Genomic DNA, 23,788 nt, shown 5'->3' with positions numbered 1-23,788 from the left:
ATATGGGGCAGTTTCCTTGGTTCATGAGTACAGTGTAAAGAACCTGAACTAAGGTGATGAAAACAGGACTGTAAAAGTAGGAGCAAATATGAAGGAGATTGTAAAGAGAATTAATAGGGCTTGATTCTGTCTAAATAGGAGCTGCAGGAGAAATGAAATATGTTACGCAAAATTTCCACCTGGAGACTAGAAGGGTGATAGCATCATGAAAGAAAGAATTGAACACGCAAGTTTTGTCGCTTTCCATTCTGCATCTGAGATTACAGTGGGGCATTCAGCAGCTGTGACCACCGGACACTTAGATGGGCAAGATTGGAACTGGGGAGATGGATGAGAGGGACTGTCTGCATTGAAGCCAATAAGCACTACAAGATAAACAGTGTAGTGGAAGGATCGTAGAGGGCTGTGGCTTGCACCTCCGGAAATATCCATTTTCAGGTGTGAAGCAGGAAAAAGAAACTGTTGAAAGATGTAGAAAGAGTAGTTGAAGAGCTAAGAGAAGAACCAGGAAACAGCAAAGTGAAAGCCAGGGTGGGCAGAGGGAGAAAGAAAAAGGTGGTCTCCAGAGCCAAATAATGTGGGAAGTTCAAAGAAAATGTGGACAAGTAAAGGGCCACTGACAGAAATTCTTAATGACTTGCAAGATTTCAGTAGAATGAAGAAGGCAAGAATCAGGTTTCGGGGACTTTAGGCAGCACGTGTGGTAGATTCATTGGAGGTAGTGAGAATAAATAATGATTAAAAAGTCTAGCAGCAAAAGAAAAGAGAAACAGAAAGTTAACAAAAGGTTCCCAAAGTTCAAGTTAAGGGATTTGGTTGGGGGGGTGGGGGAGCAGAGGGAGAGAAAGAGAGAATCTTTTTTGTTTTTGAGAGACAGAATCTTTTTTTGTTTTTTTTAAAGATTTTATTTATTTATTCGACAGGATAGAGACAGCCAGCTAGAGAGGGAACACAAGCAGGGGGAGTGGGAGAGGAAGAAGCAGGCTCATACCGGAGGAGCCTGATGTGGGGCTCGATCCCACAACGCCGGGATCACGCCCCGAGCCAAAGGCAGACGCTTAACCGCTGTGCCACCCAGGCGCCCCTGAGAGACAGAATCTTAAGCAGGCTCCGTGCCCAGCAGAGCCCAGTGCGCGGCTTGAGCTCACAACCCTGAGATCATGACCTGAGCCAAAATCAAGAGTGAAGCACTTAACTAACTGAGCCACCCAGGTGCCCCAGGGGATTCTTTTTTTAATGAAGTAGATACCAGTGACTCTTTGTAAGGGGTCAGTGGAGAGGTCAAGATTGAGGAAACATGGCCTGGGATGGACTTGGGAATGAATGGCTGGGGTGGGGAAGGTAAAGGGAAGGGGAAGGCACCAGGGGCATGATTCCTGTGGCAGAAGCAGCACTGATGCAGCAATTACACAAGAGTAAAAGAAGAAAAGTAGGTGTAGAGATGTATCATTTTTCACTTGTATCACATGTACGGGGAGAGGGAAATGAGGAAGTTTACCTCCCTCGGTCTTGATCTAGAGGCCAACTGCTACCTATTGGGGGGTGGAGTTGGAGAGTATAAATAATGTATTTATACCTGTCTTTATGTTTAGTAATTGCTTGGCATTCTCCCAGGTCGCCTTATACGAGGCACTTATGATGCAGCAGAGAGGGTTCAGAGGTCTGGGTGTGAGTTATAGCTGCACTACTTACATGTTTTCTGTGTGGTTTAAAGTAGTCATATAATCACTTGGAGCTTCACATTCTAGAAATGAAGGATAAAACCTATCAGAGCTGTTGGGAGAAAGAGCTTTGTAAACTGACACACACTGTAGTCATGTAATCAGTCTTGTCTATCAGGAATTTCTCCTTGTGATCCCATCATAGTAGTACAGAGGTGGTGGTAGTAGTCATGATGGTGCGACTATTAGCTAGCATTTATGTGGGGCTTATTGGATGTGAGGTGCTCTTCCAAGAGTCTGTGTCATTTAATCCTTATGACAACCCCATGAAGTAACATCATCATTCCCATATTATAGATAAACTGAGGCATGGAGTTATTAAATATGCCCCAAATCACCCAGCTAATGAGCGGGGAAGCCAGAATGCAAAGCTAGGTGGTTTGGCTTCTGAGCCATGCTTGCGTTTGCCACAATATAACGTTGCCTTGTTAATTAAGATAAATGGGCTAGAAGTAAGTTGTCATTGGTTTTAATGAATTTTTAATGGCAGGATTGCTTGAATTGGGAAGTAGCAACTCAGTTTAATGATAAATATGGTCAGACTAGAGTAGTAAACTAACACTGTCTTAAAAGGAATCTGTTGCTTAAATGAAAATGTTAGTTAAGTTGACAGTTCTCTTGAAATCTAAAGAGAGTTTGATTTTTATTTTTTCAGGAACACAAAGAGGGGCAGCTAACCTCCATGCCCCGAGAGGTTTGTAGATCATTTGTGAAAATTATAGCAGAAGTCCTTGGATCTCCTCCAGATTTGGAATTATTGACAATTATCTTCAATTTCCTTTTAGCAGTTCACCCTCCTACTAATACTTACATTTGTCACAACCCCACAAACTTCTACTTTTCTTTGCACATAGGTAGGTATAATCATTTTTTGTTAGATTTTGGATATCTCGATTTTCATTATTTTTCTTCCCACTCAATCCACATTTGTTTGATACTCATTGACTGGCTTCTGTGTGCTAGAAACTTCCCTAATTATACACTGGGATTGGGACAGGGCAAAGGGCTATAGAATGAACCAGACATGGTCTCTGCCTTCAGAGAGTTTCACTGCCAAGAGGAGAGAGGAGACAAGTACTCAAATCACTATAGTAAGAAACAATACCTGGTAAGTACCTAATAAATAGAAAAAAAGGACTGAGTAGATTTTAGAGGAGTGAGGGTCTCATCAGACAGCTGTGGAGAAAGAAGATTTAATAGATTCTATATCTGACATAGGCATTAAAGAATTAGTAGAATTTGAGAGGTATATTGGAGAATTAGCATTCCAGGTAAAGAGAATGACTTAAAGGGAAAAAGAATAGAGAAAATAAAGAATGATGGATTTTACCCAAGTATAAGGATCTATGAAGGATCAGTAAGAAACAATACCATAAATATAGTTTAAGGCTGTCACTTATTTATTTTTTCACCTAAGGTCATATTAAATGGGTCCTTGAATGTGAGGCGAGAGAATTTGAACTTATATTCTATTTAGAGGTCACTGAAGGGCTTTGTTTTGTTGTGTTTGTTTTGAGCAAAGAAATATGATGGAATTAAATTCAGGAAAGAGAAACTGCCCACATAGAAATGAGTTGAAGCTCTGAGACTAGATGAGACCATTGAAGAAAAGTATAGAGACAGAGAGTGAAGGAAAAAGGAAGCAAAGGATAGAACTAAGGAAAGAGTAATTAGTATAAGAGAAAGATGGCATAATCAGAGTTTTAAAAGAACCCAGAAAATGTAATGTGGTAAGAAAGCAAGCAAGAATGCACCAATGAGAAAACTAGATAGTAAATTTAGAGAGGAAAACTGGTTGTAAAACAGGCATTTAGGAATGTAATAATTGAATGAAATGATTCAACAGCCGTAAAAATCCAAATGAAAACAGACAACATGACTTTGTGTTTGATTCAGCACACATTTAGTGACTAAAGTACTGTCAAGATTCTGGAAACAGGGTAGTTGCAAAGATGAGTAAAATGTGGTCCACTCCCATATGAAGCTCACAGCCTAATTGAACGGAAAGAGGCATAAACAGCTAATGACATTGTGTAGAAAGCACAGTGATAGAAATATTTTGTTTTCTGGAAGCAGAGAGCACGGTGAGGAGGTGTTTCCTGAAGGAAGTGATGCCGACTCTGAGCCTTAAAAGTTGAGGAGGAGTTGAAGGGAAGGGGCTTCCAAACAAAGCAAACAGCTTGATTGGGAGCTGTGAGAAATAAGTGCTTCAGAAGTGTCATGGCAGAAAGAAGGCTGGAAGGCGTCTGGAGACAGATCATGGAGATTTTTGTAGACAAGAAGCTAGGACTTTATCCAGAGTGGTAAGGAGGCAACAGAGAGCCACTGGAAGGTTCTTAGCAGGGGTTGACATTTGATAGAATTTGGAAAGCTGTGGGGATTTGAGGGTGACCAGATGTTCATCGCAGATACCATTTAGAAGTCTGTGACAGGCCTCTAAGTGAGAGCACCCACATTATAGCACTGTGCCGGGATGAGAGGAGTTCAAGAAGCAGGATCAAGTCAGCAGAACCTGGAGACTGACTTCACATGGATAAAGGAAAGGTAGTGGTTAAGGGTGAATCCTGACTTCTACTTAGGAAATGGGTGCTTCTGCCAAATGAACCAGAGAACAAAACAAAAGAACTGAATTTAGGGCAGAAGGAGGATTCAGATTTAGATTTGTAGCATTTGTGGTGCATTTAAGAAATCGAGCCATTGAATTTACAAGTCTGAAGCTCAGAAAGGAAGATTAAGCTGAAGGTATCCAGTTTGGAGTCATATTGGACATTGAAGGAGATATATAAAAATATAGGACATAGTCCTTTCCTCAAAGAGTGAAGTGAACAGTTAGCTGTTAAAATATAGAAATAACTCTAAGTATAGTTGCAATTCAAAGAAAATAAAAGTTAATGTGGCAAGTAACAGTAAAAAAAATGTATGTATGAGAAATAATAGCGTGTACTTGCATAGCAAATGTACGTTAGTATAAAACATGCCTTATTTTTTCACTTTGAACGTCTTTTCGTAAAAATTTATATTTAATGATTTGCTTTTGAGGATAAAATTTTCATTTTATCCTTTTAAAAAATTTTACTGTCTCAAAAATTTTTTTGATTCTAGATGGCAAGATCTTTCAGGAGAAAGTCCAGTCAATCATGTACCTGAGACATTCCAGCAGTGGAGGAAAGTCTGTTCCTAGCCCCGGATTTATGGTAATAACCCCATCTGGTTTTACTGCTTCACTGCCTGAAGGTAAACACAATAATGAAAGTGTAACCTTTCCTGATATAGTTCTGAATATTAGCAGATAAATAAATTGTACATGTTTTCAGTATGATAATTGTGATATTCGGATCAAATAAATGGAAGGTTAAAACAAAATTATAGAATATATTTAAGGAATGCATTTCGTTACTTTCTGGGACCAGCAGTACACACTCTATAACAAGAGATACTCCAGAGAATTAGGAAACAGAAGAGGTGCATGCTGTCTTGCTCTGGAATTCTCTGTCCCCTTTTATCATAGTCATTTGTCTTTCATTAAGTTTCTGATTTATTTTCCCATTTTCTTCAAAAGCTTTGTTTGGCTTACTCTCTCCTTTCTACCTAAACATTGTACTAGACAGAGACCATCCAGTACTCTAGCCTCTTGTTCTTGGATTCTGGGGACCTTTCCTTCTACTTTATCTACCTGTATGCATAGGACTTCATCATCATCAAGACCACTTCCCAGCTCTGAAACGCCGGTATCCCACTGCCTGCTAACAACCTCCTATCTTTCTGGTTTCTTTATCACCATCCCATGTTCCCTTCTGCCTGTTTTCCCCATCCAGCCTAGATCCCATTAGCCAGTCATTTTCTTGATACTGCCTTCAGCTTCCTTGTCCCTGTGGCCTTTTGGCATTCTTGACCTAAAAAACCCCAACCTTGCCTCAATCTAACTATCCCCGTGCTGCTAAAAGCTGCTGGAGAGAATTCCTGCCTTTACAAGGGTCTCCAACTGCAGCTGGCCTTTTAATGCTGCCCTGCCGTTCTTCAGTATGTTCAAAATCAATTCCCTCTTATTTCCATGACAAGTATATTCAAGTCTTTAAGCTTACAGTACTTTTCTGTCTTCCTAACTTATTCTTAACAGACTACCTCATCTCTACTTTTATAGAGAAAAATAGGTGCATGTCTCCTAGTTGGGAGCAGGCTGTGCATCTTTTCCTTTCCTGACAGCTGCTCTCTTCCAGAGAAGAGGGATGTGTTTTAATTAGTTTTATTTGGAATTTTATAGGAAACGTCTATTCTTAAATCATTGTGCATCACTCTAAAACATTTTCAAATACAATCATTCCCCCTTTTTTCCAGGTCTGTTGAACAGAATCTTTTGGCAGCCTTAGCTCTCCAGCCAAAATGCAGAAATAACTAGGAAAAACTTCTGAGCTATCAAGCTCTTATTGCCAAAAAGCCTGTGCTCTAAAACAGTTCATCCAGGGTCTATTCACTTTATATCAGTGTTCTCAAGTTTTAGCAGACAAAAGAAATCACCTGGAGAACTTGTTAAAACACAGATCTTTGGGCCTCTCCCTCATATATTCTGACTCAGTAGGTCCAGGGTAGAGCCTGAGAATGTGCATTTGTAACAATCACACGGGCAGTGTTTGCTATCTCCATGCTGCTGGCGTGCAAACCGCACCTTGAACAGCATTCACTTTATCCTGTGCACTTAGAGTGACAGTGATTTTTCTGGTCTCTCCTTATGTAGAGTATTAAAAGCAGCAAACTGGACAGCTGTAACAAGAAGTCAAAAAACTATTGCTTCTCACTAACAGCATCAAGAAGTAACTACAGAAATGGACGAGAGACAGAGCAGTCTAGGGCCATTTAGTCTAGTAATTACAACAACAAGTATGAATATTACTACTGTTTATTGAGCACCTGTTACGTGCCAGAGACTATGCTGGGAGCATCACAAAGATGATCTCACTTAATCCTTAAAGCAGCCTTGCAAAGCAGATATTCTAAACCTTCCTTTTACATTTATAGAAACTAACACTCAAATAATTAAATGATTATTTAAGGCCACCTAACTAAGAGAACTATCACTTGAGGGCATCTAGGTGGCTCAGCTGGTTAAGCATCTGCCTTTGGCTCAGGTCATGATCCCAGGGTCCTGCAATCGAGCCTCATGTTGGGCTCCCTGCTCAGAGGGGAGTCTACTGCTCCCTCTCCCTTTGCCCCTCTCCCCTCCCCCGTGCTCATACTCTCTCTTTCTCTCAAATACATAAAATCTTAAAAAAAAAAAAAAAAAAGAACTCTCACTTGAATCCAGTTTTATCTTGTTGCAAAACTCACACTTTTCCACCATATCAAACTGTATCCTAGTGATTGCTAGCCTGAAGTAAATTTTTACTTAATTTCACTACAGTAGAGCCATTAATCCTAATGACTTTGAATCATTCAGTCAACACTGCATTTTGTTAAGGAGACAGGAAAAGACATACATTTTTGGAAGCTTTTAATAAAAAGTTAAAAGAAAAAATAGTTTGAGTGCTTAAGAATTTTAAGCACTAGTTACTAGGAACATTAACCTGTGTGGATTCTTTTAATATTGCTAGATAAATGGGTTATTACTATGGTTGTGCCTGATAGTGCAGAAAACAAGTGGTCCCACTTAATAGATTTTTAAAGAGTATTTTTCTTTCTACTCTCACCAGGAAACAATTCCTGCAATATTATCCCACAACGGATGACCGCCAACAGGCTGCGTTCTAGAAGCCTACCAGCATTTCCTACCATTTCACCTCGAATGCAACCACAAAAACTGACTGGAAGTTTGGGTTATAGTATTGACAAGTTACAAAATATTGCAGATAATTATGTTGCTTCCCAAGCAGAGAAACTGAATTCTCTGGTGAGTTCTGAGACCCTGAAAAAAGGCAAAAAGGATGTGTTTGTCAGTAGCTTTGAGTCTTCAAAAGCGGTGTGTGAAATGGAAGCCACCTTTTCAGCCCGCACCTCTGTCAATGGTGTCCCAAAAGGAACGTTGGGATTTCCAGGGGTCAAAGTCGATCATAAAGAATTGGCAGCAGAACCCAAATCCGATGAGGATAGTCCTGGGGAGGAGTCCTGCCCCCGCCGACCTGATTACCTAAAGGGACTGGCCTCATTCCAGCGAAGCCACAGCACTATTGCAAGCCTAGGGCTAGCTTTTCCTTCGCAGAATGGATCCGCAGCTGTTGGACGTTGGCCGAGTCTCGTTGATAGGAACACTGATGAATGGGAGAATTTTGCCTTTTCTCTGGGTTATGAGCCAAACTCCAGCCGAACTGCAAGTACTCACAGGTACTCATGTGGTTTTGCAGGCCCTCCTCTTTTTCTTACAATCCTTGGAAGAATCTCTACCCTTCTAGAAATGTCTTCATTATGTCACTTCTCATATACAACGTATATATTAATAACAAACAGAAAGGTACTTTTCTCTTTATTTGAATGCTAGATAATATTGCATTCCATATTTTACCAAAGGCCCGACCATAAATAGCTACTAAAAAAAAATGCCTTGTGGTCTATTTAATTCAGTAATACAGTTACTAGAGAAAAACTCTTCGGGAAAACTATAAGATTTGTAGTAACAAGTAGCAGCATCCCGCGAGAGCTTCTGCGGTGATGGGAATGTTTTCCCTGTGCTGTGCAGTACAGTAGACACTGGCCACATATGCCTGTTGAATGCTTGAAAGGCGGCTAGTGCCCACCACCCTGTTGCCCATCGTAGCTGTGGAATAGAATAGCGTTCAATAGACTGTGTGCCTAAACCTTATCTCTGATAACATTTTAAAAAAAGTGATGGCACATTTGTTAGTCACAGTTAAACATTTTATAACTTCATGAACTTTTGTTTCACATGTTAAAATTATTACTCCTCCTCACAGTTCTTAAGATAATTATTATATACTAGTCTTCCTGATATGTGTTAGTAAGACTTTTGGGGTCTCTGTTTTAGTGTAACAGAAGACTGTTTGGTACCTATATGCTGTGGATTATACGAGCTCTTAAGTGGAGTTCTTCTCATCCTGCCTGATGTTATGCTTCAAGATGTGATGGACAAGCTCATTCAGGCAGATACACTTTTAGTCCTCGTTAACCACCCATCACCTGCTATACAGCAAGGAGTTATTAAAGTAAGGACAAACTCTAAATGTGTTGTTTTAAATCAGAAAAATAAACATAAGTATAGTTTAAAATTTGAATATATATGTTAAAGTAGACCTAAAGCTTTATTTTATTCTAAGGAATAATGAACCAATATACAGTTGACCCTTGAATGACACCGATTTGAACTGCGTGGGTCCACTTATATGCAGACTCTTAAAATAAATATAATATAGTACTGTAAATATATTTTCTCCTCCTTATGATTTTCTTAATAACATTTTCTTTTTTCAAGCTTCCTTTATTGTAAGAATACAGTATAGAATGGGTAAAACGTACCGAATCTGTGTTCATCAACTGTTTATATTATCAGTAAGGCTCCCGCTCCACAGGAGCCTTTTAGTAGTTAAGTTCTGGGGGAGTCAGAAGTTATATGCAGATTTTCAACTATGAGGGGGGTTGGCATCTCTAACCCTCATGTTGTTCGAGGGTCAACTGTAGTTTGTTACTTCTTAGTCATATTTTTATATGTATTATCATGCGATTTTAAGCTCTCCTCCATATATCGATTCATACCAATATGTTTTTTATACCAACTACAAGGAACACATAGTCCATTGGGAATCTTTCCTGCAGTGCAGGATTAAATCTTAAACATTTACTTCAGGTTTTAGCTCAGATGTCACCTTTTCAGAGACCCAATCACCTGTCAGAATAGCTCCCCTCTAGTGTCCGACCCCTCATTCATTCTAGCATCCCAGCTCTGTCTTGTAGTTATCTTTCTATACTATCTGTGTGCTTGTTCTTTCACTCTCCCACACTGACATATCAGCTCCATGAGGGCAGGTATCTTGTGTCTAGTGTACACTAGGTACTAAGCATAGTGTTGAATGAATAAACGTTTGATATGAATGGTTTCCCTTAGAAAACAACCCAATATTGAAATGGTCTTTCAGAGATTCTCATTTTCTTTAGTTTGTCTCGAGTAGGATTTTTTTAATCACTTGCAGTTCAACCTACTATTTATTGAGCTTCTATCCCATGTGCAAAACACTAGTTTAGCTGGTTGCTATGTGGGATATATAGTAGAGTAATTTCTACATTCCAGGGGTTTACAGTCTAGTGAAGGAGAAACCTCAACTAAGTAAAATGTAAGGACTTCTTGTGATGGGTACTTCAATGGCAATATTAACAAAGAAGAGTGGGAACATAGGAAAAGCAGTTAATTCTGACTGGGGAACCAGGGAAGGATTCATGCAAAAGGTGTATTTGGTATCATGCTGTAAAATTAGAAAGCTTTTTAAGTAGGGCAGTAAACAGATGTGTGTTTGGGGAAGAATCATCTATCAGCACTGCAAGGGAGAGATTGCAGGGGGTGAGAGGTGAAAGTATTCTGTTTAGCAGGCTAGCACAGTAGTCTGGGGAAGAAATGATGAGTTCCTGATCTGGGGAAGTGGGAAGTTGAAGAACATGCACATTTGAGAGACATTCACTGGAATGAAGGGGAGAGACCTTCATAATTACATGTGGGCAATCAGGGCTGGAAAAGCCAAAAGCGAGATTAACTGTGAAATCTAGGAAGGTGGAACTCTGTGTGCTCTAAGATTGGAACCACAAAAGATGTGAGTTTGGAAGGAAAATAATTAATTGGGTTTTACATATGTTGCATTTAAGAAACCAGGGAAGGGTGGAAATTTAGGCCTGTGCTCAGGGTAAATAATCTGTCAAGAAGTCTAGAAGTAGAAGTCTAGGAGATACACACATACACACACAACACACACGTTGACTAATTTTCTTTTCCTTCAGAATAAAGCACAAATATTGTACTTATACTTGACAAAGGCTACCAGTCTACTAGGTATCCATGCTCAGCTAAAAAAGTTAGTTGCCCCATAACAAAAGTATTAAAGATCTCCGAGATAAAGTCATCATTAACATTCCAAAGTAGTCAGAAACAACGATTATTTTTATTTTGCTATGTAGTTGTGTTTTTTTGAGCTTTCTATGTTCTATACATATGAAATTAAAGGGTAACTTATAAGTATTTGATTTCTGTACATCATATAAAATTTAATGCATTATGTAAATTGTCCTAATTTTTTTTCTTAGCTATTAGATGCATATTTTAATAGAGCATCTAAGGAACAAAAAGATAAATTCCTAAAGAACCGTGGCTTTTCCTTGCTAGCCAACCAGTTGTATCTACACCGGGGAACACAGGAATTGTTAGAATGCTTCATTGAAATGTTCTTTGGTCGACGTATTGGCCTTGATGAAGAGTAAGTGGGTCCTTTCCTCCACCATAATTGGGGGTCTTATGTCTTAAAAATAAAATTTATTGAGCTGACTCTTAATAAAATTATTTGATCATTTTTAGAAAAAACTTCTAAAAGTCATTTTTCAGGTGACACAATTTATTATTTTCCATATGATTTTGTTTCTAACTTCTCCCTTTGTGTTTCATTCATTAGACACAAATGCTTCATCAAAGGGAAGAAGGTGATTAGTTAAGATTTGGCACATGGTGTTAACATGAGAAGGTTAGCTGAAAAGAAGGTGGTTCATGTTTGCCAAGCAAGAGATCACATGAGTGATCCATAAAGAAACTTTCCACTCCCCTCAGCCTCCAGGTTTTCTGGGAGAAGAGTACACCTGGAATTCCTGGTTTGGCCAAAAAGTGAAACTGTTACTGCTCTCTCTGTTAGAGTGGTGAGAAATGTATGCCTCATCATCATTATTTACGTATTTCTTTTTTTGAGAGAGAGAGCATGAGCAGGGAGGAGACGGAGAGGCAGGCTCCCCGCTGAGCAGGGACACCCCACCCCCAACGGTACTCAGTCCCAGGACCCTGGGATCATGACCTGAGCCGAAGGCAGACATTTAACCTACTGAGCCATCTCAGGCATCCCTCTCATCATCAACATTAAGTGTCTTCTACTTATTAAGTAGACCAATTCAGACCTTGAGGAATTTACTTATTAACTGCAGTAGTGGCAGTAGCACTTTCATTTGCATACAGCTTTTAGCTCTTTCAAAGCAATTCTGCAGTATCTCCTTTGATTCTCACAACAGCCTTGAGAAGAAAGTAGGGCAGGTGTCTCCACGTGTATTTGACAGATAAGGAAAAGAAGGTACAAAACGCTTAAATAATTTCTTTCCATCACAGAGGTGAATAGTATTGGGAGAAGAACTCAAGATTCATTCCTTTCATTAGACCTCTTTTTACTACTTTGCTGCTGTCTCTTGAATATTATTATTATTATTATTGTTATTATTATTATATGTTATGTAATAGTAACAGCATATAATCATATAATTATGTATGTTGTGTGTTATTATATGTTCATAATTATAATTATAATTTATTGTTAATAATTTTAATTTATTAATAATAAGGTCATAATACCTTCCTGTGCATTTGTTATATAGACCCCTGAAGCAGGACTTCTTTGGACACCTAAGGGGCCTTGGACAAATTAAAGGGAGTCAATTAAAACCATGAAATAGTATACATGTTTCAATAGAATGTTTGTATATTTACCTTGGGACAGACTTCTAACAATATTTTGATTTTATTGGGGGCAGGGTCTCTGATCTTAAAGGTTGAGATTCCTTGCTCCCCAAATTTATTTTTTATAGCTTCAAAATCCAGTTAGCAAAATGACCCATATTGCAATCATTTTTCCTTATTTGGTGGTTAATTTCTTCTAATGTGCTCTTAACTGTGTATTTTTTATTATAGATTTGACCTGGAAGATGTGAAAAACATAGGACTTTTTCAGAAGTGGTCTGTCGTTCCTGTTCTGGGACTAATAGAGACCTCTCTATATGACAACATGCTCTTGCATAGTGCTCTCTTACTTCTTCTCCAAATATTAAATTCTTGTTCCAAGGTAGCAGATATGTTGCTGGATAATGGTCTACTGTACGTGTTATGTAATACAGTAGCAGCCCTGAATGGATTAGAAAAAAAGTAAGTTTTAAATCATTATTTAAAATGACATCATCTGATAAATGCTTAAGAAAGGGGAAACTTTAGTAATAGGTTACATTAGAGCATCTGATTTTTCAAAACACTTTCAAAGAATATCTTTCCTACCAAACTGATTAAATTAATTAAATTAATTGAATTTGGAGGGGAGACTATTTTCCCTCATTTTCAACAAGCTTACTTAAAAAGAAGATGTTTATATGACCTACTTTTAAGTATTGAGAACCTGAAAGCAAGTTGAATAAATTCAACTATCCTCAAATACATTTACCAAGCTTCCACTGTGACCTTATAAAAATCATTATCCCCATGAGGAATAGGAAATTGAGGATTGGAAAGAGAGACTTGTTGAAGATCTGAAACTGAACCCATCTTACTTCAAATGCCTGTTTTAAATGATGCTCTCCTACTTTCTACTACCATAAATGAATTTCCTGTTTCCAGAAGTATATTAGCAAATGGCTGCCTACCAAATTAATTAATAGCTTTACAAAATGTGTGAGATTATATTTTTACTTGGATTTTGGGCGTTTGGTGTCTGCATTTATGATGTACAGCATAACGTTTTTATGAGCATAATGTTAAAAAACGAATCTCTAGTAGTACCATCTTACTGCACATTAAAGCATTAACTATTATCTTTATTTTTTAAGAGAAGGCAGAGTACACAGGTGGTAAATCTCTAGGCCAGGGGGGTTCTATGAGCAAGAAAGAGTCCTTGTACTGAGTTCAGTTCAATTGTTACTGGTTACCTCTTAAATTCAGGATTTCTGTACTAAGCATGTGAGAAATACAAAGAAATATAAAGTATTTTATTTTCTCAAAACACTTAGTCTTGGTTATAATACAATATATCTAATTGGGAAGAGTTGCCTACAGGCTTCTTCTAAAAGTAGTTTGTTGTTGGTTTGGTTTGTTTTGTTTTTAATAAATTGTACTTACCGATGTGCTTACATGCTACTCTGTTTATTGGCCCCAAACAGTTACCATTTCTCACTCTTGCTTGATTTATAAAAAAATAAATGGAGAGAAGTATTCAAGCTTAATGTCATACACTGAGGTAGATTATCAAGGTTCAGAATTAGGGGACAGAAGTAACTAATTCATATTTAATAGGTATTTATAAGTTCAAGTCTATTATCCCTTTTAATCCTTGAAATAACTATAATTTGATGTATGATTCAGAGAGGTTAGGTAATTTATTCAAATTCACCTTCTCTGAGGAGCCTTCTAGAACATTCCTGTTAATACTGCCAAATCTTTGCCTTTTGTGTGGTCTAGGAACCTATGTGTTCCCATGGTATCTTGTATTAATCTCTACTGTTACCCTTACCAGAACTTACTGTTTATAGTTATCTCTTTACTTGTCTGGTCCTCTGCAAAACAGTCAATTTTTTGACAGGAGTCAAAGCATGTTTTCTTATTTCTGTGTCTAGCATGCAGTTCAAATGACCTGCCATAGAGTAAGCATGAGTAAATACTGAATGAATGAGTGAATGCTCTAAGAACGGGAACTTAAACCAGTTCTCTTTGCCTTAAATTGTTTGTTCTTTTTCTTTAGCGTTCCTTTGAATGAGTACAAATTGCTTGCTTGTGATATACAGCAACTTTTCATAGCAGTTACAATTCATGCTTGCAGTTCCTCAGGCGCACAATATTTTAGAGTTATCGAAGACCTCATTGTACTGCTTGGGTATCTTCAAAATAGCAAAAACAAGAGGACACAAAGTAAGATTTTGTTTTTATGGATTGAGGAGGGAATTATATAGTAGCCAAAAATGTTATTTGACCCTAATCTCTTTCTTGTGGAAACTATTGTACTGAAGGTTCATCCTTAATTTTGTGATAATATTATCAGCTTTAAAAAGAAGTCTTTTTAAGTAGCAAAATTTAAACAAGTGATGCCGTGATATAATTAGTAGCTGGCAACACATCATTAAAAGAAGCCTCTGATTTTTCTTACCAAGTAGTATTAAAAGGCTTATGTTGAATAAAAATGCCCTTTAGTTTTCTTTACTGGCAAATATTAAATAAATATGAAACAGAAAAATGTGAGAATTTCTGGTTAAACTTTGTGTTCTATGTTAAAAATCCTGTTCTTTAAAACAGTGATATAAAATGAAATAAATTTGTGAGCTGATATTTTTCCATTGAATTTTTTATAACGACCATTTAGAAATTTGCTTTAAAATTTCTTTTAAAGGCCATTTAAAAATGTTTAGTACTACCCACATTGATCAAAATTTTAAAATTTACATCTAATAAAACATATTGGCAGTTTAGATGTTACATGAAAATAAAAATCAACTCAATTTTAAAAATTAACATCCACATGCCTTGAAAACATTCTAGTATCTTCTGTTTTAGATATGGCTGTTGCACTACAATTTAGAGTTCTCCAAGCTGCTATGGAATTTATAAGGACCACTGCAAATCATGACTCTGAAAACCTTGCAGATACATTCCAGTTACCCTCTGCTCCCCACCATGCAGTATTTCAAAAGCGGAAGAGCATTGCTGGTGAGTATTGAAATAATATTTTAATGATTATAAATTGAGGGTGGCTTGACTTTCCTATATTCTGATGCCATTCGCACTTTAAAAATATTTTTTAGTTTCAAAAGTTAAACTATAGGGGCACCTGGTACCTCAGGTGGTTAAGCATCCAACTCCTGATTTTGGCTCAGGTATGATCTCAGGGTTATGAGATTGAGCCCCTGTCGGGCTCCACGCTCAGGAGGGAGTCTGCTTGAGATTCTTTCCTCTCCTCTGCCCTCCCCTTCCCCTGCATTCACTCTCTTTCTCTCTAAAATAAATAAATCTTTAAAAAAAAGTTAAACTGTAAAATTTGAGAAAAGTTTCCTCCTTGAAAAAACATTCTGATTTATTTCAGTGCTCTTCTCATTCAGTTATCTCTAAAGCAACTACCACGTGCCAAGCACAGTGTAAATGTTGAAAATACAGCTATGAAGAAAACAGACACAGATTCTGCACCCACAGAGATTACAAAATAGTAGAGAAATGCAGAGGATCGGAGTAGAGACTAGAACACGGCAACCTGGTTTCCATCAGGAGTCAGAGAAATCTCTGAGGAAGTGAGATTTCAGTGTAGACACAAAGGGTGAGAAAAGAGCTAGCAAGATAGAGTCAGAGAAAGAGTGCTGCAGGCAGAATGAATGGCTTACGTGAGGTTTCACAACAGGAAAAAGCGGAGCTTCAGAGAACTGAAAGTCATTTAGCCAGAGTGGAATACTCTGGAGGGAATGAGGAGCGTGATGTGGATAAGGCTGTCCAAGGCGGCATTGGCCAGTGCATAGATAACCATATAGGCCATGTGAAGGAGTTGAGATTAGGATAAAATCTGGGAAGCCATGACATAAGCAGATTTTCATTTTGTAAAGACCACTCTGGCTTCTGTGTAGAGAATGGGTTAGAGGAGAGCAAGAAAGGTAGTGGGGGGTCCAGGTAGGAGGCTGTCGAACAGCGAAGGCGGGAGAAGATGATGGCTTGTGGTTAGAATGGATGCCACCTCAGGGCTTGCTGTGAATTAGTACAGATCACCATTTAAGTGTCAACATTGTTAGACTTCCTTATTTTTCCCACAGAATATGCTGTGACCTTTATGCACATAATCCAGAAAGATGACATAAACACCTCCCTCCCACACACGGGATCTGCATGCGCATCTGCACCTACATGTGCATACATGTGTATGTAGAGTGGATGTGGATGTGTACACACACACACACACACACACATATCTCCAAACAGAGTAGTTGGTAATTTGTTTGAAGCTTAATCACCCTTACTGTCATAAGGGCTTTTAAATCCAAATCTGTCTTCTACTTGGGTTAAACAACTTTATTTTGTTCAGTGCTATGCCAAATTTTAAAACCATGTGAGAAGCGCATTTGTAGAGAAAAGTTATTAAATACACATTTTTTGCAGCAGTATGTTTCAATTATGCTAAATATGAGCTATGTAAATAAAACTTCTAAGACATCCACATAACTTTATTGCCCCTGTACAGCCTTCCTTAATATAATATCCGAACACAGTCTCTCCTTTTGACCGGATGTCCCAGTAACTCTCTGGTCTTGGGTAGAATTCTGCCTTTTATAGAGTCCATCAGTCAGGCTCAGCTAACCACATACCAGAAGACGACTTTTGAACCACCTTTCTGTTGCAGGATTCCTTATAGCCAGTGACTGCTTAGATGGAATTCACCCTCTTTTGATATAGGAAAGTATACCTTTGCCAGTGTCACAGATCATAGGAGCTGTTTTTTTTCTTGCTGACATTTCTCATTCTCATGGCCATTTCTCCTGCGCTTTTATACCTAGATCCCTGGTTTAGTTTTCGATCAGCTCCTGCCTGGGCTGACACAGTGGCACTCTTGCTATCTTCTGTTTGGTCTGTGATTTCCCTGATAGTGTGTCATCCGTCTCTTTTGACACCAGCATTTTTATCACCTTGAGCCTCAGAGCCCTGTATAGCTCGAAGTTCGTTAATTGTTTATTTTTTATTTGTTTGAGTCCTTTTAAAGTGGATGATGGACCTTTAGTCCTTTCTTTAAACCATTCTCCTTTTTTTTCTGACTCCTCTGGCCTCTTTCCCTGGGCTTTTATTTTTCACTGTATCTAAGTAAATGCCATTACTATAAGCCACATGAGGCTTATACAGTCCTACAAAGTTTGAGCTTGAGAAAAGACCTCAAAAGTCTACCAGACCAGCTCCCACATTTTACAGAAGCACAGAGGCCTGGAATTAGAGACTGCTGGAGCAAGAGTGCCTACGCTTCTCCCTCTGTGTCCTACACCACATCCGCTCATTCCAGCTCCTTCCTATCTTGGGATTCGTCTCTCATAGGCCTCTCCCACCAGTTCTTCCTGATTTAAATGTGGCCCTTATTTAAATTCTCTTTGAATCCAGTTTACAAAATACCACTTTATATGTTGCTTTGTAATTCCTTCCACATTGTTTTACACATGTATTTGGGAAATGTTGGGTTTTATTTCTTCGTTCTTAGTCAAAATTATATTGGCTGTGTACACTATAGGTACAAAAGATACAAAATACTGGAGCTCCTCTGCTTCTGAGCAGTATGGTTATAAAAGCCCATTTCAGTCTATTTATTCATGATGCTAAAGTTACTAAGAAGGATTTATATTTCCATCATTTCCATTATTTAGATATGACCTGTTCCTTCCAAAATTTAAAGCAAGCTGTTCTTATTAGTGATAAATGTTTAGGGGAGATGGTTTCTTCCTAAATAGATCATTTTGCATTTATTGAAAACTGCTGAGACAAGTGACACATCCAACCCCACTGCCCCCCACCCCCCTACCCTGCACCTCCAGCAGAGCTTGTGGGGATGCCCGGCAGCGGCAACTTGTGTTCCAGCCACACACCACATGCTCTGGTCATTGACAGATCTACTCAGACTGTGAATGCCAGAATACCCAAAACTTGGGCCCAGAGTTTCCTCAGTGGCACTGTCGTCATATCTAGATTTTAAGTGCTCACACTCTTGGAGGAGTTAGATACTATTTTATTGCCAGATTAATCTTTTGACAGCCTGACTCTTGTGCGCCATGATCCTGCTCAACAGCCTCGATGGTTCCAGCTACAGTTAACAAAACTCGGAGTCCTTAGCCTCTGTATCTTGTCTTGATAAAGATGAAAGAGAGAGATGTCACTTTGCCTAAATAATATCATACTCTGCCTTCTGTTTGTAAACGGATTTCTATTTCTTTTTTTTTTTTAAGATTTTATTTATTTATTTGACAGAGAGAGACAACCAGAGAGAGAGGGAACACAACAGGGGGAGTGGGAGAGGAAGAAGCAGGCTCATAGCGGAGGAGCCTGATGTGGGGCTCGATCCCATAATGCCAGGATCACACCCCGAGCCGAAGGCAGACGCTTAACAACTGTGCCACCCAGGCACCCCAACTAATCAATATATTTATAGACATTTTTACACACAATAAAAATATTCTTTATGTTTATTGAACATATAATAATCTAGTATATTGATTTGCCGTGATCTTGTTTCCTAATCCTTACCAATAAACAAAGGCTTTTTTTTTACTTGTTTGTCTTAGCTGTTATAAACAGGATAGCAATGTACATTCTTTTGTATTTTTTTTTTCGCTTGTCTGCTTATCACTCTGAAAACATATAAACATCCCCTTAATGCATGAAGGTAGAAGTAAGCATTAGGAAATTATTTAAAGTGCTATACATCTATACAAACTCTCATAAATAAATATATAAGTTGTGTTATTAATATGATTCACATAAAATGAATTTCCTTTATATTTCAACCATCAATAACAATACCAACTATTAACAACTTTTGATGCTTTGTATGAGATAAGCATTGTGTTTTATGTCATTATTTAATTAATTTTTTAAAGGTTTTATTTATTTATTTATTTATTTATTTAGAGCATGAGTGGGGTGAGGGGCAAAGGGAGACTGAGTCTCAAGCAGACTCCCCACTAAGGGTGGAGCCTGTCCCAGGACCCAGTCTCATGACCCTGAGATCATGACCTGAGCCAAAACCCAAGAGTTGGATGCTCAACCTACTGAGCCACCCAGGCACCCCATCCATTATTTTATTTATTATTTAATCCATAGAACCACCCTCTTTATCCATTCATGCAACCATCAAATATCTATTGGGCATCAGCCCCATACCAGGTATTGTTTTATCTGCTTTCATGGATCTTATATTTTACTGGAAAAAATGGTCAATAACCCTGTAAACAAATAACATTTAATATCATGTCAGATAGTGACAAATATCTACCTGTGAGGTGAGTTCTATTTTACTTTCTAATCTACATCTTAACATACGAGAGAGTGGAGACTTAGAAAGAAGTACATTTGAGACCACCCCCTCTGGTGTAGCTTCACAGTGCTGAAATACCGCCCCCGCCCACTTTTTCAAGTGCATAGTAGTGAAGACTTAACATTTCCTTCTTCAGTATAGTGCTCTGCCTCTGAATTAGGATTATCTACTGCTTATTCAGCATGAAAGCTGCCAGAGATGTAGACATTAGGAAGAATCTGCTTAAATTAAGTAAGAACGTAGTCTGACAGTATTGTTCTTGAATATACCCTGGATATGAGTATTTTTTTATTTACTTTGTTTTTGTCTCAAAGGCAACTACACCTACCAAAATGTATTAACGGATAAAGAAATACCGATTACCTAAGATACTGCACAATCTAAAATGCTATTAAAATACTTAAATATCTTACAGGATGAGTCATTAAAACCTATCATAATTTAGTCATTTAAGTAATGTGTATAGAGGCTATCTATGGAAATTGATGTATGTTTTCATAATTTAAAACAAAGGTTCAATTCCAATGAAGGGTTCCATTATTCCTTACCTACCAAGACGTCATTTTGGTTCATATGGTCAACTTCCGATGCCCTTCTCCTTCAGCCCATTAAGTCAAGACTCATTCTCCTGGTATCCTCCTGGATCCGCTACTTGTGTGGTACCTCTCGGAGCAGGTGCAGTGATGGTGCAGGAATGCCACTCCTAATTGTTCAATCTGAGGAAACATTTCTCAGGAGACACTTTCAGAGGATTGAATTCTAAAGATGCACCAAATCACTGGAATTATATTCACTTTTCTGATCTCTTCACTTTCACTGGACTGATTTCTATAATCTCACTTATATATACTTCTCAAAACTACTTTATAAAATTTAACAATGGTAATTATCCAGAAATAGTCATGTTCTTGGTGAAACAGGATGTGCTTTAAAAACCTGTTGATTATCTTGGAATACAAGGAAGTGAAACAGTATTTGAAAATATTTTGTCGGAATATTCTGAACTACTTACATATACCCTTCTAATTCTTCTGAGTTTTTCCGAAGACTCAAATTTTGTCAGATAATATCCATCCCACTAAGCTATGTCACTAGCTTCAACATTCTTATTTGGACTTTGAAATCAGAAGTACTGTTGCACTTCATCAAAGAGGGAGAAGCATCACTTTCTCTGAATCATGCTCTTCCCTTTGTGTAAAATCCCTGGGTGTTGATTAAGAGTCGTTTCGTGGTCTAGCAGGCAAAAAGCTGCAAGAAAAATAATTTCCTTGATCCCTGTTAACTCCGGCATTGGTGTTTTTAATTTATATACTTGAAGGTCCTCGAAAATTTCCTGTTGCTCAAACTGACTCTCTGCTGATGAAAATGCGCTCAGTGGCAAGTGACGAACTGCACGTGATGATGCAGCGGAGAATGAGCCAGGAGAACCCCGTCCAGGCGACCGAGACAGAGCTGGCGCAGAGGCTGCAGAGGCTCACCATTTTAGCGGTTAACAGGATTATTTATCAAGGTGGGACCAGAGGATAAATATGTAGCTTGCTCAGATATGGGATTTAAAGGAAAATGATTTAAGAGGAAACTGATTCGATTTCAAAATTTTAAGCAGCATTAATTTTTCATTCCTAACATCTACACTATTAAAAGAATTTCTTATTTGGAACCCAGAGTCTTGAATAAAAATCCACTTTTTAACGTGTTGTATGTGGGTCTGGAGTGACTGTTGAGTTTAAAACAGTACAGCACCCCCCCCATATATATATGTATTTAAACTTTTCTTTGAGATAACTGTAGATTCACATGCAGTTGTTAAGAAATACTGCAGAGAGATCCCATATACCTTTTGCCCCATTTCCTTCAATGGATTGTGCAAAATTAGAGTCCAGGGTCATTAACAGGATACAGACATTGATATAGTCAAGAAACTGAGCATTTCATCACACAGGAGACCCTTATGTTGCCTTTTTTTTTTTTTTAAGATTTATTTACTTATTAAAGAGAGAGAGCGGGGTAGGGGGAGGAGCAGAGGGAGAGAAAAATATCAAGCAGACTCCCTGCTGAGTGTGGCGCCTGATGCAGGGCTCAATCTCATGACCCTGAGATCATGACCTGAGCTGAAACCGAGAGTCGGATGCTCAACTGGCTGCACCAACCAGGCGCCCCTGTGTTGCCTTTTTAAAGCCACACCCATTCTCCTCCCACTCTGCCCCTTCCTTCATCCCCGGCAACCTCCAATCTGTTCTCCATTATTATTTTCATGATTTCAAGAATTCTATATAAATGGAATCATACCGTATGTGGCCTTTTAGGGTTCACTCTTTTCCCTCAGCATAATTCTCTAGAGAGTCATCCTGGTTTTGTGTGTATCGGTAGTTTGTTGTTTTTTTTGGTTTTGCTGAGTAGTTTCCCACAGTATGGATGCACCGTAGTCTGTTTAGTCATTCACCTGTTGAAAGACCATCTGGGTTGTTTTCCAGCTTTCAGTTATTACAAATAAAGCTAGCTTCTGGAAACATTTGTGTGTAGGTTTTTGTATAAAAATAAGGCTTTGTTCTTCTGGAATAACGGTAGTTGTGTGCTTGGCTCTTGTTAAGAAGCTGTCAGACTTTTCCAGAACGACCATCTAATTCTATGTTCCCACCAGCAATGTATGAGTGATGCAGCTTTCCTCACATCCTTAACCAATATTTGGCATTGTCACTATTTTTAATTTTAGCTATTCTGATAGATGTATAGTGATATTATATTGTGGTTTTGATTTGCATTTTTATAGGGGCTACTGATTTATATATTTATACATAAAACATAATACCTAGAACAACCACTAAAAAGCTATGCAATGAAATACACTCAAAAGCACTATAGAGGAGCACCTGCGTGGCTCAATCAGTTAACCGTCTGCCTTCGGCTCAGTTCATGATCCCAGGTCCTGGGATCGAGCCCCACATTGGGCTTCTTGCTCAGCGAGAGCTTGCTTCTCCCTCTCCCTCTCCCTCCCACTCTGCCTGCTTGTACTCTCTCTCTCTCTGTCAAATAAGTAAATAAAATCTTTTAAAAAAAATCTATACATGAGTCAAAATGGAATTCCAAGAAAATGTTCAAGTAACCCCAAGAAAATAGGAAAAAGAAAACAGTAATTGTTAATCACTAGAAATGCATAATACAACCAAGGCTTGTATTTTTAACTTTTCTGATTTGTATTTGGGGCAACCAGATCCCAGGCTAAACTCTGACATTGAACCATTTATCACATGCAGCTTTAATGAGATAGCACATGCACTAAAACTGCTCTGCATATCCACCGTTTGTAAATATCATATGGTCTTTATGTTTGATTTGTACAAAAACCTCATGGCTTTATTATTTTTTTTTAAAGATTTTATTTATTTATTTGACAGAGAGAGAGCCAGCAAGAGAGGGAACACAAGCAGGGGGAGTGGGAGAGAAAGAAGCAGGCTCCCAGCAGAGGAGCCCGATGTGGGGCTCGATCCCAGGACTCTGGGATCACGCCCTGAGCCGAAGGCAGACGCTTAACAACTGAGCCACCCAGGCGCCCCAAAAACCTCATGACTTTAGTAATTTTGCAATTTAACTCATCTTCATTAATAAAATATTTGGTTTAGAATTATATGACATATATGTATAAATTTCTACATTGTTTTGGGTGTACTGACTTTCTCTATTATATTGTTATCTTCTACACCTAATACACTTGCTACACATTTATAGTGTGACAACTGAATTAGTAATTACGTAGAATACTTTTACCAGCTTCATTACCATTTGTAAAGGCTAGGCATCAGTGATGTGACTAATTGTTTATTCTTCTTTTAATTCAGAGTTTAATCCAGATGTTATTGACATTTTGAGTACTCCAGAAAATGCAACTCAAAGCAAGATCTCAGTTTCCCAGACTGAAATTTCTGAAGAAGATGTTCATCATGAACAGCCTTCCATTTTCAGTCCATTTCAGAAGGAGATACTCACATATCTGGTAGAAGGATTCAAAGTATCTATCGTAAGTAAATTAATTGCATGGGACATGTTTATTCACACAAGAGGAGTAGGGTTTTATGTGTCTACTTACTCTTGAATTATTATAAA

At 38.2% G+C, this 23,788-nt stretch overlaps 1 protein-coding gene across 1 annotated transcript in view; it reads left to right on the top strand.

Annotated features, from left to right (window-relative positions):
• The window catches only part of LYST (lysosomal trafficking regulator), a 187,660-nt gene that overhangs the window by 95,236 nt on the left and 68,636 nt on the right, over nucleotides 1-23,788 (top strand). The window contains exons 21-30 of the mRNA XM_040624366.1: nucleotides 2,377-2,575; nucleotides 4,824-4,955; nucleotides 7,406-8,033; nucleotides 8,692-8,869; nucleotides 10,950-11,119; nucleotides 12,583-12,813; nucleotides 14,393-14,559; nucleotides 15,199-15,351; nucleotides 21,006-21,197; nucleotides 23,524-23,702. Of these exons, the coding sequence (XP_040480300.1) occupies nucleotides 2,377-2,575; nucleotides 4,824-4,955; nucleotides 7,406-8,033; nucleotides 8,692-8,869; nucleotides 10,950-11,119; nucleotides 12,583-12,813; nucleotides 14,393-14,559; nucleotides 15,199-15,351; nucleotides 21,006-21,197; nucleotides 23,524-23,702 (2,229 nt within the window). The remainder of the gene's footprint in view (nucleotides 1-2,376; nucleotides 2,576-4,823; nucleotides 4,956-7,405; nucleotides 8,034-8,691; nucleotides 8,870-10,949; nucleotides 11,120-12,582; nucleotides 12,814-14,392; nucleotides 14,560-15,198; nucleotides 15,352-21,005; nucleotides 21,198-23,523; nucleotides 23,703-23,788) is intronic.

Source organism: Ursus maritimus, unplaced genomic scaffold (assembly GCF_017311325.1).
Source record: "Ursus maritimus isolate PB19 unplaced genomic scaffold, ASM1731132v1 scaffold_7, whole genome shotgun sequence".
Taxonomy (NCBI): domain Eukaryota; kingdom Metazoa; phylum Chordata; class Mammalia; order Carnivora; family Ursidae; genus Ursus; species Ursus maritimus.
The sequence above is the reverse complement of the archived record's forward strand: the minus strand, read 5'-3'. Positions and strand labels throughout refer to the sequence as shown.